The 17,538-nt window shown below is 41.7% G+C and overlaps 1 protein-coding gene across 1 annotated transcript in view; it reads left to right on the forward strand.

The window, feature by feature from the left end:
* Positions 1-6,176, forward strand: part of cfap46 (cilia and flagella associated protein 46) — a 36,548-nt gene extending 30,372 nt beyond the window's left edge. Inside the window, exons 46-57 of the mRNA XM_029521766.1 lie at positions 57-223; positions 450-556; positions 794-882; positions 996-1,151; positions 3,020-3,099; positions 3,521-3,590; positions 3,968-4,070; positions 4,164-4,276; positions 5,360-5,435; positions 5,576-5,712; positions 5,796-5,894; positions 6,064-6,176. Of these exons, the coding sequence (XP_029377626.1) occupies positions 57-223; positions 450-556; positions 794-882; positions 996-1,151; positions 3,020-3,099; positions 3,521-3,590; positions 3,968-4,070; positions 4,164-4,276; positions 5,360-5,435; positions 5,576-5,712; positions 5,796-5,894; positions 6,064-6,176 (1,310 nt within the window). The remainder of the gene's footprint in view (positions 1-56; positions 224-449; positions 557-793; positions 883-995; positions 1,152-3,019; positions 3,100-3,520; positions 3,591-3,967; positions 4,071-4,163; positions 4,277-5,359; positions 5,436-5,575; positions 5,713-5,795; positions 5,895-6,063) is intronic.
* Positions 6,177-17,538: the final 11,362 nt, after the last annotated feature.

Below are 17,538 nucleotides of genomic sequence, written 5' to 3' on the forward strand. Positions count from 1 at the left end.
CCCGCATGTGTCTGAGAGTATGCATGTCTGATGGTGTGTCAGTTCCATTGTTGCAGGTAGCCTGACGTGTTCGAGAGTGGCCAATGTTTCAGTTTGCCTTGAGGCTCTGCTGGCTCTGAGGGAGCAGACTCGGGCCTTTAGCCAGCAAGCTAGACATGCCCTCCTCAAGGAAGCCTGCAGGCACACAACTGAGGGCAGGATGGAGGCCCCTGAGGAGTATCAGGTTATTCCTCTTCACACCTCTACGTTTCTTTCACTCTATTAACATTATCTGCTGTCAGTCTGACAAATCAACTCATTCCCTTGCATTGAGATATGAGGCAGCTGGCTGATTTCCAACCACTGTGTCGCTGAAAGGAATCCATCTATGAATGTAATGAGTGACCTGAAACAGTGAATACTGTATCACAGCTACTGAAACTTTTTTTTCTTTTTGTTCCCTCATACAGAAAACTGCCGCAGATGAAAAATTAGCAACTCACTTCTGCCAAATAGTACAAGATATGGAAGACTATTTGAAACCACTTCTCACGCAGTTTGACTTCTCTTGCTTTCGGTAATGTAATGTGTGTCATCAGATTCCCAATTTTCTCCTCTGCAAATTTCATTCAATTCTCTTACCTGGAGGAAGGAAACTTTAAATCAACTCTCTCTGCATTTTGGGATACTTGCAACAAGATTGCACTGCAAGTGCAGAGTGTTTTGTTTTTGTTTTGTCACACAGTGTGTTTCTACTTCAGTTGACAGGTTATTGTAGTCTCATTGTTCCTTTTCTGCCCGTTATCTCACACAGGCTCCAGGCTGCAGCAGCACCCTGTCTTGAGATGACTAAACCCAAAGATAAAGAAGAAAAAGGGAGCTCAAGTGAGGGTAGAGTGCGTTGTTTGTGAGAAAAATAGCTGCTCTGCCACAAAATGCATGTTTGAAAATTGCTGTACATTTATGTGTGTGTGTGTGTGTATACACACCGATTGCAGGCCAATCACAAATGGAAGTGGGGGGATATGTGGTGTTGCTGGCGGACAGAAAACTGCTGGAGTTGCCACTGGAGGCTTTGTCAGTCCTGCAGGAGGAAGGCCTGGGCTCTGTGTCACGAGACCTTTCCCTGCAACTTCTCCACAGGCGACTGAACCGAGAAGAATCAGAGAAAGGTAACAAGGACGCACCACACATCTTAACACATTCCTAACAATTCCCATGAACCCCACAAGTCAGCTAGTCTGGTGGACTCTATCTGTTGACTATGGTCTTTGCATAATTCATGATATTTTATGGCTCTGCTGTCCATTTTACAGTTTAAATAGATACAGACTGACATGTCTCTGCTTTGGACAAATGAGATAACTCCAAAAAGTCTGACTTCAATCAGCAGCAGAATTCCATCTCAGTATTCAGCCTGTGAATTTGGCCCAAATCAAACCCCCCCCCCGTTCAAGTTCATCTACTACAAAGTTAAGTAGCCCAAAGTTTGTTTAATCAAGATCTATCATTAGTTTAACATTAATCTCTTTATTTAATTCAAAAAATACCTTTAATGTTACTTTTATATCAAAATGATGTAGCAATGAATACAATTTGACCAGTGGACCAATATTCCACTGATAATGTACTGATAATATGAACAGTAAAGTAGCAGCAAGATTAGACTTAAAATAAAACCTTTTAATCAGCAGGAATTTAAATGTTTTCGCTCAGAGAGACAGATATCGAATGCAGTATAACTGCCCGGATGTTTGCCTCATATAAAGTTCCTCATCACATTAAATTACATTTTAGTAAATAATGGCCTTTATTTATAAAAGCATCTTGGCGCTAAGATTTGGACAGCAGGCAGTCAACCATAGAAATGGAATTTGTTCAGGATAGAAAGGTCATTTCACATCCTGGCAACAAGCAGAAGTTCATGCGGACATCCGTGCGCACCGTGGCCCACTTCGCTAAAATGGTTGTCCATTTACTGAGGCCATTTTATGGTGCCTGTTCGAACAATTTAGAATTGGCACTGTAGGTTAGATTTTGGCCAAGTGTAGACCCTTACTGAGCAAATCAAGCATTACGTTTAAATGACCACATTGGTACATACAGCTCACTACATGCCAGTTTCTCTGTTCAGCAGCTTATTGCTTTCTGTGTCTGTTATTCTCTGTCTGGGTTTTATTTTAAAGCCCTGCCAGGAGAGAGAAATCCCAGTTTTTGTGGTAATAGTGTCTCAATTCTTGGGAGAATAAGGAACATTTGTATTTTAGAGGGAAAAGAAAAGGGGGCAGAAAGTGCAGTGAAGTTGAAGATTAAGACATTTTTAGCTTTTTAAAGGTTAAATTATTTGCATAACTTGAGTGAATATTCAAAGGTTACTATTGAACTATAATTTACATTTGTGTGTGTGTGCGTCACACTTGGTTGTGCCACAGATATAAAATGAGAAGAACATCCTTTTTTTTTTTTTTAATCCATCATTCAATACCTGGATCAGGTGTGTGTGTGTGTGTGGGTGTTGATGAGAAGCAGGATAAAAGTGATCTTTTTCTGGAACATCATTACCATAATTTTGACATCTACAGTTTAGCATTGTGTCAAGAAGATATAGTGCCTGAAACCACTTTCAGAAGTGCTATTTGTTATTCTGTGAGGTGTGCACGGGACAAATTAGCACAAACTAGAAACAGACCGCCTTCAGATTGCCTTTGCATAAGCATCTGTTCTTCCTCTTCTCAAGGTTTACCGTCTTAACATTTTTGTTTTACAGTTGTAGTATGAAAGGTATGTCCCAAGGTGTTGTGTTAATGAAAGTTTGATCAAATAATCATGGCAGTTAAATTGATAAATGCTTAAATGGTCTTCAGTGCTTCTGTTTGAAAAAGGCCACGAGCAAACCTTCAGCACAGTTCTTCAGTCACCTATAAATGTCACTGACCTGCAGACACTGAAAGTTTTTTCTTTCTTCCTTCCCAGTCCAAATGCTGTGTAATCTTCCCCACAGACAAGAGCGCATATTAATTCTGCTTCCTGTTTGTGGCAGTTGAAAGTGACAACAAAAAGGAAATCAAACGTGGTAAAGGAACTAAGGAGAAGGCAGATCAAAGCCATGCCATCAAAGTGGTGAGTTCAGTAAATTAATCTGCTCCACCCAGATACAGACAGCAATATTACTTTTACCTACTGTCAGCAGGGGTAAGTATATAAGTTCCACCTGCCTCCCTTTTAAGTGTGTTTTTCAATCAATTACATCATGTGTTTTTGTAACAATCCTATTTCTGGCTGCAGAGCCATTATCCTCTGTCATGCATCACTTTCTATTTTTTGCATGAACCCTTTCCTCTTTGGCTCCATTTCTTTTCCTCTTTTTTTAAAATCCGCTCTCACATTCTCTTTTGCAACTGCCTTTGTATGTCTCGGACATAATGCCTTGGTTGTGCATACATGTATTTTTTAAATTAATGCTCTTTGATTGTATATAATTGATGTTTTGCAGCTGTGCTGTTGAGGTTCAGCAGCAACAACTTTTAATTTATTTACACAGATACCCACCAGCCGTGTGTCACCTTCAAACACCTTCCCTGTCGACGCACGTAACTTCAGATGTATCTTTGGTAGGTAAATGTTATTCAGAGAATCGGGTTAATGCGCTCTCTGCATTAATTCAATGGAAGCGATGCTTTGTGACTGATATAAATGGCTGTTGCTTGTGATCAATTGCATTGCAGTTCATTTTAAGCAGTTTTTTTATTTGTGTATGTGGAGGGATGTGCACTGGACCACAGAGGAAGTCTTTTACAGACTCAGCCCTGTTCTGTGATGATTAATGTTCATTCACTGTACATTGTGTTACAGCCAGCAGCTGGTTCTGCATCTGATCCTCTTGTACAACTTTTATTAAACCTGGACTTATGTGTTCTGGTATAAGTTACATCATAGGTCCCTTCTAGTCTTATCCTGTTTCATATCTTGTTGTCTGCATGTGGCACAGAAGGGACCAGTCTGAGCACGAGGATGAAGGAGATTTTGGAAACACACAGCGAGCATTTCACTCATCTGTGGGAGGGCTTCGTGGGCAGCAAACAAACACCCAGGTTAGAACCTTTAAGTGACCAAAATGAATCCAATGCAGCGACCAACCTTTGTATATATTCCATTTCTATACAACTAACTTCTGCTCTGTCAAGTCTGTCTGAGATGCAGCAGCTGCTGAGCAGATGCAGCGGCTTTATTTACCTCGGGACGGAGAGCTTCACGGCAAACATCCCTCCGGCCTGCCTAACTCTGCTCAGTCTGTTTGGTACTGTACACCCAGACACTGTCATTTCCCTCTGCACTTCTTAATTGAACCTGAGTTTTTATGTGGTCTCTACAGATGTTAGCCTTACAAGTTCGCAGCATGTCAAACATATCGGTGTGAGTCCTGCTGTATTTTGACAGAACTCTGTTTCACACTACCAGGAATGTGCAAGATCCACTACATAATGACGGTAGATGAAAATTATTGACTGGAAATAGTGTGACATTTGGCTTTGAGTGAAATCAATTTCAACTCAATGAAACCAATTTCCTCTTTGATTCTTGAACTGGTTCTTTAAATCATTTTCCTTTCTTGACGTTTTTAATTTATTTACATTCGCCATACTCTGCCATACTAAATAATAAAATTTATGAAAATCACCCTCCAGCTCTCACCTTCAGAGGTATTTCACAAAACCACTAATGCTTCACCTTTGTGGCTCCTGTCTTCTCCTGACCAGCAAACAAATGCAGTGTGAGGGTTGGTGGTTGGGCGGCCGGCTGTGACTGACAGGATCAGGCTGGCCTCACACATCGCCCCAGGCCAGACATATGTGCCACCCACCTGCCCAGCGTCACTGCTGCTAACTATAGCGTGACTGGCACCATTGTCTGAATTCCAGCTGTTACTTCACAACATTCATGACCGTTCCCACCTAATTGGCCATTGATTTATAATTAGGCCTGGGCAGGTTTTGTCTATCAGGGGAAACAAAAGGTGTCGCACTGTACATGCTGCACCATCTGCACTTGGAGTTAGTTTATCTCTGTATCTTTGACTTGTTTAGGTGAGAAGGTTGTTTCCTAGTGTGACTCTTTTGGGGGCGAAGTTCGATCTATGCAACTCTGCTTTGACTGTTTCTACACAACTGAGACTTTTACAACCTGAGATTTTTACAGCCAGCAGTCTGAGTCTGCTGAGGAGTTTACCAAGCAGCTGAACAAAACACAGTTAAACACAATGAATGATCTATATTTCCATCAAATCCCACTTTGGTGTATTTGTGAATAGTTATCTTTCATCAGAGGCTTTATTCACTCTGTTACCACATCACATCCTAATAATGATGTTTCCTCTCCTCAGACTGCCGCATAGCTCTGCTCTTTGACCAGTTTCAGAACAAGACCAGCTGTCAGTCAGTCCTTGATATGCACAAGAGGTAGGTTTTAAATAAAGGGGCCTCCTTGAACTTCCTAATGGAGTTTACTGGATTCACTTCAGTAGTTAAAGTTGATGTCTTTGTCTCAGAGCTTCCCCACCTACTCTCTCTCTCTAATAAGCTCACTGTCTCCTCCCCAGGGAAGAACAGCTTGGCCTGCAGAAACCTCTGGAGACGGTTCTGCTGCTGAGTTTAGCCGGCGTCGGCTGTGTTGTCCTCAATCAGTGGCCCAGCAGCCTTCAACAGAAAGCACACGACATGGCTGCTGTTCTGAACAGTGAGTGTTACATTTTCTGACTCATAAATCATTTTATTAGTTTATTGTAGTAACACAAATTTGCATGCCTCCATTTGTCACAGATCTTCTAAGGGTCAAACTGACCTCTGGTCAGACCATCCATGCGCTGAGGAAAAGAAATAGAAGCCAGATGAAGCACCAAAACATCACAGGATCTTGTGGTACCGTATATTCAACTCATCACCTCAGTTTTTACATTCTGTATTGTATGCGCACATCACACTATTCCTAGCAAAGAAGAAAATGAAATGTCATCCAGTATGAACCCAAAAAAGAATTACACCACATCCCTCAGGTATATTTACAGTTTTCTCTGACTCTCCTCAGCAGATCCAGCGCTCCTCTCCGACTCATACGAAGACCATGTTCACCACAAAACGACTCCCACGCCGTCAGCTTTCAACTGCGTACTTTATGGACTCCCTAACTTAATTGTCATGTGATGTACTGCAGAATAAACCCAATACTCCACTCAATATTACTGTATATTTCACAGTTCAAGGTTTTTTCAGGCAGCTTTGCAAATATTTCTTTGAGCAAGAAGCTGAAGCTCTAAAATGAGGCGGTTACACTTTTCATTGCAGATGATTTATTACTAATGTGAGTTTATGAAAATACTGACTTTTTACGCAATGATTTTAATATTGCTTTTATTGTGTATAGCAGGCAGTAAGATACAATATGCAACATCCCAGCTGGAGCCTACAGAGATTCACTCTATGCATGCCTTGTTCCATTGTAATATCCATCTTACTGTGTTATTGTGTTGATGAATTGCACCTTGGAGACTTCTGCGTTGCAGATGAAACTCAATATATCGAGTGTTTACAATCTTCCATTCTCATCAATCACCACAATTGCCAGGTTTTCAGTTATGAACCAAACTTCACCAAACTGGAATTATTTCATACCAAAGCAGATGAACTCGAGTTGGAAAACGATGCCTCGTTGTCAGGTGCTGGTTTGCTCTGATTGTGTCATCGTGGTTTCTGCTGGCAGAAGATTAGTGCTTCTGTTCATTAAAATGTTGTTTTAATTCAATTTAATTTAGAGAATTCCTCTATCAGACACTGTGGCGGAGCTTAATCCTTCAAATTTTTTCTTCTATTAGACACTTCCTCACTAATAAATACACCCTTAGGAAAATCAGGCTCTTGACTTGATTTGAATGCTGCCCTATTTTTTTTTTTTTTTTTTTTTTGTGACTCACTGAGCTCCAGTTCTCTCCTCCGACCTGCCTGGAAACAGGAATCCTTCTCTGGATCTGAGTGAAAGGATTCAATGCTTCTTTGGATTCCTGCGTGTTTCTGCCTTGCCAGATGACAAATGTGAATTGATTTCCGTGTACTGATCCGTTCATGTCCAGGCCAGAAGTCTGAGGTCGCTGAGCCTCCACGCAGCTCTTACTCATTATCCAATAACGTCTAGGGAATTATTCTTTTGGCTCATGTGTGGACGGACACTCCAATCATCCACCTGGGTGCTAATTATCTCTCTAAGTATCCTGTTTGTCTTTTCACTCAGCGATAACTTGGCTGCCCACCAAGTTTTCTCTCTTGCTGATTAAGTTTGACATGCTCACCTACTTTTATTTACATGAGGTGCATGTGTAGAGTAAATATAAAAAGTTCTACAATTTCTGCGTGCTATTTTTAACACTGACTGCTGTATTTATTTAGTTTCTCTGTAAGCTATAGATTTAAAATGATGCTTTATATCTTAGGAGGGAGAATATCAGTATGTGTAATGTGTATCAGGGTCAGATAAAAGAGGAAAAACGGCAGTTTGGGCAGCTTTCATCATTCCAAAAATATTCTGGTTGATCTGTCCGTAGGTGGCGAAACAGCCGGACTGGGCCTCACCTCCAGCCTCAGGTGAGTTCACATCAACAAATCTGTTCATTTCGGTGTGTAACTTTTCACTGTAAAAACAGCTTGAGTGATGATTGTCAGTCAATGTCCTCAATCAATTCTTCATCAGCTGACCGATCAGTGAATCGACTGTCCCATCGACTGTTCCCCTGTTGCCAGTTAAATCTGCTGAGGGACATTGTGATGTCGAATGCATGACTGAGTGTACATGAAACGTCTGGCTTGATCATGCTGCCACCAAAGCAAAGCTCAGAAGGAAATCCCTTATCTGACGGGACTTATTGTTTTAAATATACAAATTGGAAAAGGTCACTTTTGGGTTTCGTTACGGCCATCCATGAAGATTCGTACCTGTCGTACAGAAGAGACCTATCCAGTGTGTTTTGTGGTCAATAAAAATCTAATTGAAAAGCTCATTTCTGGCCTAAGAGATAAAGAAGCAGACCCGCCTCCTTTTTCCATTTCAGCAGGCAGCTCTCTTACAAGTGTCAAAGCTGATCTGACTGGGAGCCGTTTCAAAGATGTGCTCAGCACTAAGTTCTGCCATTTCTGTTCTGGTTCACTGAACGCAAGCATGACGGACAGAAAATCACTAATTACTGTATTCCTGTTACTTTTAGTGTTTTGTAGATGAAAGCGTATTGAACTGTAGATGGTGTACTGTACCTGAGCTTGTTCGACAGGTTGGCCTCTTTTTTTTAGGGTTCACTTCTTTTCAGAAATAATCAGCATCCAAAAGCTTTTTGACTAATAATATGTAGAAGTTCCCATCGTGCTGTAGTCCTGCCTTAAAGCATAATACCTCTACATTTTATTACCAACTAAAAGTCTCCATGATGAGAAGATCACTTTCCATATGTTAGAGCGTATAATATCAGAGGATGCAGAGGTTTCATTTGTTCAGAAATAAAACTATATACGTCTTCTAATGTGACTGAATCAGCTCCATGATAACAGTTTTACAGATGTCGTCATCTGACTCTGGCACTTCTGAGGTCAGTTTGGATAAAAACATAAATGTAAATACAAGTCTGATCAACTTGTACTTCAGGAATTTGCCACAGGAAGGAATGATGTCAAGATTTTAATTATGATTATGAAGGCAGGATGTGTGTTGGTGTTTTGTTTTTTTTGTTAGTTTTTTTTTTTTTTTTCAGCTTCAGAGTTTTAGACACATTGATTGCAAACTAAATCATCTGACTGGTGAAGAAACTGCTGCAGCATAATGAAGTTGCATAAGCACTGAAGTTTGCAAATGGAAGAAGGCAAGCATCGACAGTCACTGTCAGTTATTTTATTATATGACATTTTCTGGGATTATCTTCTCCGCCTCAGCTTTGATTCAGCAGAATTGCTGAGGTGGAATTCTATATTGCCAGATAAGCAGAGAAATGTCATGCTCTCGCTCATCACAGCATTATATATCTGCACATATTAGGAGCCTAAATAAGCAGCCAGATTTCCAAATTTTACTTCCCATATACTGAAACAGAGATGAAAATATTCTTTGCTTTGCTCTCAGATTTTATAAAGGAAGAAGATCTGAGAAGAATACATGAAGATTTCACAGACAAACGTCTTCTGGATGGCCATGTTGTGCTTTTGATAATAACGCTTAAGCTCTGACGTGAGCTTGACAAAAGGGAAAACTACTGACCGTTATGTGATTTCTGTTGAATTATTTTAAACAAACAAACAGAGTTGGCCCTGACGAAGGTGCTCAGTGAGTTTGCCACATGAAGCTCAGCTGGTGCTCTTTCACTTTCTGTCTGGCTGCAGATCTGAGACATTTCAAAGGGAAGAAGCAGAAAAGGTCAGAATGTGAAGAGCAGAGAAATGCTTCTCTCATCGTCTGTCCTCTTCTCTCCTCCGTATTTCTTTTTCACGTTAAAGGTGCTTCCTTTTATTAACGGTGGTCTCATTAGTTTTTATCTCTCCTGTCTGTCCCTCTCCTTGTTGTCCCTAATGACAGTACGGTCTTTAGGGTTTATACAATACCGTAACCAAAATGGCTCCATTTAGCATCTAATTAAAATCCCCGTTTGAAAAGCTATCACACCCATTGTTGTGTGAAAGCTGAGCTGTGCTGCAGGTCTGCGTTCGCTCCGATGTTTGGTGGTGAATTGTTTCATTATTGCAGCAGCAGTTTGGATCTTTTCGTGTTGCAGCTCTAAACCTGCATTGTCAGACAAAATACTACTGTCTTATGCTCAGCGGGAAATTAATCAGTAAATCAGTGGAACTCTTGTTTTACTTATTCCTGAATCAACAGGAATCTAACTTGGAACAATTATAATTAAAATAAAGCATCGGAATGTCCACGAGTCTCATGTAGCCACTTGACTTTCGCTCAGACTTCGCTCAGAAACATCAGAGAGTCAGCAGAGTCAGCAGAAAGTCTCCTCTTCAGGGCTTTTGTTCGTTCCTGATGTTTGATGAGGTGTGGAGACGTTTCAGTTGTGTTGTTACAGATATTGCATTGAACATAAAGAATACTAGAGACGGTGTGATGACCTTTGAGTACGTCCGTCTTTGTCGTCCTATAGAAAAAACTTCCTCTTCATCTCCATAAAGTGTGTCTCAAATGTGCGTCATCAGCATATCGGGGCAACTGAATGTATGTAGGTTTGATACTTTCAAGGTCGAAGCTCCAGCTCTTCTCCTTTATTGCCAACACTGACGAAGCCTGCCTTGGACTCAAGGCTACGGAAGCTCGTATGCTTCGCCAGTTTGTGGTTGTCCAAACATCAGATGTGTTCAAAAAAGATGGAAAGGTACTCAGTCAGCAGCCAAGCAGCTCATTCTGAGACATTTGTTCTGCTGCATGTGGACGAGCTGCAAAGCTCCATCTGTGTTCTTTGTAAACGTTCCGGCATCGACGTCAGTCTGGGAAGATTATTTTGGTGCAGGCGGACGGAGGGGACATTTGCAGGAAGGATTCTGTTTGGCTTGTTTGTTTGTATGTTCAGCTCGAAGCTTTGAACATCCTCAGAAAGAACAATGTGATAATTCTCAGCGTGCCAACAAAAATCAATCGTGAATAATTCAAGTCCTTTTTAGAGCATATTGTCTTTATGCCTCCAGAAAAAAAAGTCTATTTACTTGCTGTTGTAAGTTATTTTATCGTGTCCCTGCTCTATTACTTTGTTTAATGGAGCAAGGACAAGTGTTATATTTGAAATCGGTACTGTACAACGCGTCCTTGTGGATATACTGAAAAACATCTGCAGTTTACAAAAAGTCTACCTGCAGAACAAATGAGGCCGGGGAAGCATAATAATCGCTCCAGCACAGGGAAGGAAGTTCACTGAACAGTTTGATGAGAATAAAAATACATTGATTTACAAGACAGACTCCAGATCTGAACCCAAATAAACACAGAAGGAGCACCATCAATTCAACAAATAATGTTGGTCGCAGATACTTCGAGGTTATCCAGTCCGTCAAAGAGCACCGAAGCTGCGATGGTTGAACCAAGCCCTGCAAAAAGTGAAATCTAAGTCAGGGCGATATGAGCTTGTTTTTCTCTGACAAGACTTTCCTGTTCTTTTTATGTTCAGAGTAGCTTTTAAGCTTTTTTCTTAGCTTTTGAGATTAGTTTCACTTATTAGTAATATTGCAGTTATTTCTTGTTTTTGATCATTTCGCTGACTTCTTTAGAGGCGCCGGGAGGATTTGTTACCGTTGGACAGACCCAGACTGTTGGTTTCTTGTTTCACTCTCAGTTAAACAGCAGATAAAAATTTTTCCAGGCTCTAAAGATCAAGTTCAATATTCCGATAATAATAATTATTATTAAAAGCCTGAACTGTTAATGACCAATTAACATTGATGCTTTTAGAAGCACAAATTGCCGTTGAAGCCATTTAGAAGCATCATGCAGCCATCATGAAGTTGTGGTAGAAAAGACTGGACTCCCCCTTCAGAGGAAAGGCCACCCCCCCAACTGTGGCAGTCTGGGAGATGCTGTGAGCATCAGCGGCTGACATTTAGGTTTTTGTAGGATGTAGAAACTCGTGTCAGTTTGTGTTCATGTAGTCGGCTGCTCTGAGTTAGTAACGAGAACAAGAGCAAACAAAATGTCTTTTAACAGGTTAAATGTTGTAATCATGTTCAGGTCTGTAATTATCATATATCACACAGCTGGTAGCTTACAGAATTATAAAGAGCTGGTTAAAGTTATGTCCATGATGAGAGAATCATTAACTTCTGTGGCTTTAAAACAGATTTTTACTTCCACCAGACTTCAGGATGTCTCTTATCTCTGACGGACCACCGTAAAACACCCTTCAGGTGTATGAAGGATCCACGTTGAACAGCAGCGTAAAAACAAAGACGAGGACCAAAGACCTGTCAGAAGCTCCTTCTGGCTTCTGCTCTGCGATTCCAAATGTGGCCTCAGTTCTTCAGAGATTCTCCTGCAGCTTCATGCAGATTTGGCTAAGCTGCCGGCAGCCTGTCAGTCATGACTGCAGAGAAACATGCTGACGGACGACAGCTGAAACACAATCATCACAAATATCTCAGCACAGTCACATTTATGTCTTCTGTCAACTGATTGATTTTTTTTTTTTTTTTTTTTAAACAGCATTGTTGGACTCACCATCGCCTTTATATTGTCATTCATTGCAATATTGAAATGGCTCGAGAACCAGAGAGGGTTCATCCTCTGGGAACCAAGAATGTCCTGACAGCCCAAATAAAATGACATCCACGGAGACACCAGCTGAAAGGTAAAATCCTTCACAGAAATATGAAGCAAGACAGCGTCTTTTATTTGCATTTCAACCATGTTGGACCGTGTTGTTGAAAACTAATAATACAATAAACCAACAGTGATGAGAAGGAAAGTGTGCAGTGAGACTCGCTGCCTTCCTTTCCCTTGTAGATATGATCCTTAATTAGGGCCATCGTGAAAGTCTGCCCTGTCTGCTGCGATAAAAAGAGCTTTCATGTTCGCTGTTTGAAGAATGCCCCCCCCACCCCAAAAAAAAGAAAACAAACTAACTGCACTTTCACATTACAGATGTTTTGTTTGTTGTTGTTTTTCACAATGATTGCTGGATCACAAGTAAGGCTGATCTCAGTCTGCGCATCTGAAAACCAAAGTCTTTAAAGGAAGTTTCATATTTCAGACACTCTCATTTCCTCATTGTTGCTGTCAGCGGTGTGAAGCTCATCTCTGTCATCGAACTGAAACAAGGCAGAGCGGCTCGGTCGTCTTGTCTAACTCAGGGTTCCTTTGATTGTTTTACAAAAGACACATACACTTATATATTTATATGTAACACAGGGATTTCATTGATCTTTCAGCAGACTGACAGTTAGTTGAGAGCGCAGGAGTCAGTAATGCTCAGCAGCACACTTGAATCAAGGATGAAGTGTGCGTTTTCTTCAAGGTCATCAAATAACACCCTTATTCCCTCGTGTCACAGCAACACCGCTACAGACGGCAAATCAAACACTGTCGTCAGACGGCGTCACCTGAGGGATGGCGTTGGAGCAGCCGGTCCGGAGAGATGGATCTGCGGGTCGTCTCTCAGGTCTTTGGAAAACTCCAGACAGCTCTTGCAGGAGATAATCCATGGAGATGTCAAGATGGTGATGGATCGCACAAGGTTGGCCGTGGATATCAGGATTTTCTTTTCTTTTTTTTTCCAGCTGAGGGGATGATGATGTTTGGTCCCGGCTGTCAGAGCTGAGATATTTTCATCAAAAATGCCTCTGAAAGGTTTCGATGTGCATGTTTATGCTCAGTGAAATAATGTGAAGTAATTATTAATGTCTGCTTCTGAAAGTGTGACCTCGGTAAAATCACTTTCTCATACACGTGGAGGAAGATGTCAATGGCAAGACCAAAGTGTGTCTGCAGAGATGTACAAAAGACCGGCAGCGCAGTCTGCATCACAAATCCAGACTTTGACTCCACAGCGCCGACGCTCCCAGCTGACCAGAAACAAACTTTGGTCAAGGATGAGCCGAAAGCGAAGGAAGAGAAAAGTGAGAGCATTTTTCAGTCACTCCCTCCAGCCTGACGTTCCCAGTCAGACCAGCTCAAATGCAAAACTTTAACTCAGTAGCCCAATTTTCTGACGTTCCTCCAGGTTGGATCTGCCCCCGATAATGATAATGTGCTCGTACAGAATTGATCTATGAAAGAAAACCCGGACCGTTCAGCTGTATGTGCAGTTTGTCAGACAAGCCAGAAAAACGTAGATATGTCGTGGGATAGTTAGAAAATCAATGACTTTGTATTATTCAGGTGTCCATATGACGTCAGATTTCTTTGTCTGTCCCCACGACCATAAAAATTATTTGAAAAAGCTAACGTGTGTTGGCAGGTGTAATATTGTTTCCCATCTTTAATTTAGTATCAATTCATTATTTATGATTTTCAAAGCCACAAAAGAGCCAAACACAGGCCGACTGATGGTTTTCTTCCTGGGCGCAAAATTAAACACCGCCAGCAGCAGAGTGTGTGTGTGTGTGTGTGTGTGTGTGTGTGTGTGTGTGTGTGACTAAATATTTGTAGAATTGTGTTCAGTCAGATGGACTGAAGGCTGCCAACGCTACATGTAGACAGAACAGAGTGAAGCCAAACTACGGCAAGCCGCAGGTACCCCGTGCCCTCAATTTAATATAATACAGACGCTGAGCCGGCCATGCTGCTACCTATTTACATTTATATTCTTATTTAGATATTTATCGACTCCTGGCTTACAAAAAGAAATGAACAAAGTCGGTCGTTCGGGATTCAATCATTTCCAAAGCACAGCACATGATAATGTGGTCATGATTTCCTCTGCTCAGTGGTCAGAGAGCCGCACGGCGACAAAACAAACAGGGATATTCTGTTTGTGGTGTTTTTCCAAATCACTTTTATTGGGGGAAGAGTTGTCGTCACAGAGCGCCATCCTCCTTTATCCCGTCTGTTTGTTGTTGTCGAAGGTAGAATTCATCACCTAATGGCCTTTTTGGCTGCAGTCACACAGGACAGGAAGGCCCGAACTAAACCGCTCTAATTGCATTTAGATATGCACCCCCAACAACATGATTTTAATCTCCTGCATTCATGGCTTTACTTTCGAAGAATACGATATGGTAGAAATTATACAACGCTGAAATCAGATTAAATAAATCCTCTTCTGAGGTTATGAAAAACAACAAACCAGGTACGGAGTGGCAGAGCTGTTTTTGATGACTCACTTTTAAATCCAGTCGTTTTCCCAGTGAAGGTTCAGACCATGTTTTTCAGTCTCTCCTGCCATTTTCCATTTGGCTCTTGACCACCATTACTTTTCTACATCTGCCAAAAAAAACCAAATAAAATAAATAGTTTGAAATCAGAAAATGATGAAATCTCATCTTCAACACACATTTCTGTTTTATTCCTCGATGATGTCAGGAACATAAAAACTGGCATTATGAGAGCAAAATAAACCAAAGTGGGCTGAGAACCGCTCAGAAAACACTTTCACTTCGACCTCCTCTGAACATTTCCTTCATACTTCACCCAATGTTCTCTCTCTAATAAGATTAACTTTCAAAGGATCCCATAATCCATCAATGACATTAACTTCACTAAAAAATTCCATCATGCCAGCGAGTCGCGCTCCATTACTGATTAAAAATGGGATAGATGAGTCTGGTCCTGGTCCCGCCGAGTGGAGGCGGCGTGGTCCTGCATCAGGGTTTCCGCCATTCCACGCCTCTCTTTGGAGACGAGGAAGGAACACAGTGTTTGGCGGCGGCTAAGGCGTGGCTTCCTGACTCATCTTCTTCCTCTGACTCACTAATGGCGGCACGCCACGTGCAGCAGTCTGGAGGACTCACTGCGCTCCTGATTGAGGCTTTTAGTTTTAGTTAGATAAAGTCATCCGGAGACGTCCGTGAACAGGGAGGCCTGGGAAGGGGGGGGGGGTGATAATAATGATGAGGCCCTGACATGACATGACATGAGCACCGAACAATGAAGTCAGAGATCTGCTGGCAGCACAAAAAAAAAAAAAGAACAAAGCAGCACGATGAGGTAGAATTTGTGTTAATTTTACTTTCTGAAAGCATCAAAGGACAATAAATGAATGTCACAGAACACCAAAGCGCCCTGAAGCGATGCCGTTCTCCGAGCAGGTGAAATCTCTCAGGATGAATTCATTCAGAGCTCAATTTAGAAAGTATTTAAATACTTCACCTATTCCAGCCAAACTCTGTCACTGACATTTGGATTTATTTTTAGCCTCCATCTAAATCACCCAAAACGGCCGACAACACGGAGGCTTTCCGTTCAGCGCCCCCCCCCCCAAGGATGAAATATTAACATGGAAGTGGAAGTCTTCATAAAATGATGTCATCTTATCAATTAATGATGGGTTTAAAAATGCGGCGGGAAATGGAAAGCTCCTAATGTCCCTTTTCATCTCTGTGAAGGAAAAAAAAAAAGACTGATGTGGAATATTTCAACAGCAGAAATGAGACATTGAGAGCGGATCGTCTCTGAACATTGTGTTGTTTAACGACAGGGATTCCCTGAATGGAATCGCTGGTAAATATTTATTTTTGTTCACAGCTTTTAAAGATGATAAATCGTAGTTGTGTAACTTTGGATTCTGTTCACAGTTTTTAGTTTAGTTTTTTTTTTTTTTTTTTTTCCCAGCAGCAGCAGCTTTAAAATGGCTGACGTGGCTGACGTGGCACTCGGCCAGCTGGTTTGATGGCTGTTACGGTTCCGTGGACGTCTGAGAGTTTCAGCTGATTCAGTAAAGTAGACTTAACAAAGCCGACATTTTAATTGCTTGCACTGCTCCTTTAAACTCTTTAATCCTTCCTATTAGACATTCAACTGGAAACTTTCAGAGTCTGAAGATTAAAGCTGATTCTTCTCATCAGTCTGGTGACTAACAGCACATCTTTTAGAATCTCTGGATTCAATGTGCAGATGGCTGACAGAACGCAACATCTGTTCCTCTTAACAAATACAACACAATACAAACACTAACCCTAACCCTAACCTTTTTCGGTTCAGTAGTCCTGCTTTCATTCATCTGAGGAAAGAATTTTTCAATTCTTCCTTCAGCAGAAACTCCAACTTGACAAAAGAGCAGCGACATTCGAGGAGGGATGTTTGTCTGCAGTGTCACAGGAAACTAAAAGTAAAAGCATGTTCATGATCTCGGTCAGATGACGTGACTGTCATTTCCGGTATGTGCACAATGAACCTTTCGCACACTACATTGTGTGCACAGCGCACAACATGGGTGTGTACCGAGGAAGGATGTGAACTGAGCACCAAGATGGCGGCACAGATGTCTGTACATCTGATGGCAGCTGACTGGACTTCACAAACACAAGCCTGAACCCCACACAGCACTTGTGTGAAAACTGTACTCAGACGGATCAGCTTGTCATTCCGTTTCGTCGTCTCGGTGCAGCTGCTTTGTGAGTGATGAGCCCCTCGAGACGGGAGCAGCTCTGCGTCATCTGTTCGCCTGAACTTCGACGGGAGACGCACATCCAGGAAGACTTCAAAACAACATCGCAGCTCCAAATCAAATGGGATTTGGATGAGAGTTGAATGCTCTGTGAACAGATATCAGGCCCTGACCCACTGAGAGCACGCCTCCCTTTGACTCTAACACATTCACCCATTCATTCACTCATTAGCGTCCATGTTTCTGTTTCCATTGAACAACTTCTCTCTGAGCTTTTTCCATCCCGTCGTCGTTTGAGATCAAGCGAGATCTGGTGATGGAGGATGAATCCCCGTTGATAAACCACAACATGTTTGATGTCTCGCTGAAGGTTTCGGTGTGAAGAGGTCGGGCTCTGATTCTGTTTTATGGATGTACGGATCTGTGAGTCCAGACTGAAAGACTTCAATGGACGTCAGCAGAAATTCAGTCAAAATCTACAGATGTGAAGTCGGGTCTTCGTTAAT

This window comes from Echeneis naucrates, chromosome 15 (genome assembly GCF_900963305.1).
Source record: "Echeneis naucrates chromosome 15, fEcheNa1.1, whole genome shotgun sequence".
NCBI classification, from domain to species: Eukaryota; Metazoa; Chordata; class Actinopteri; order Carangiformes; family Echeneidae; genus Echeneis; species Echeneis naucrates.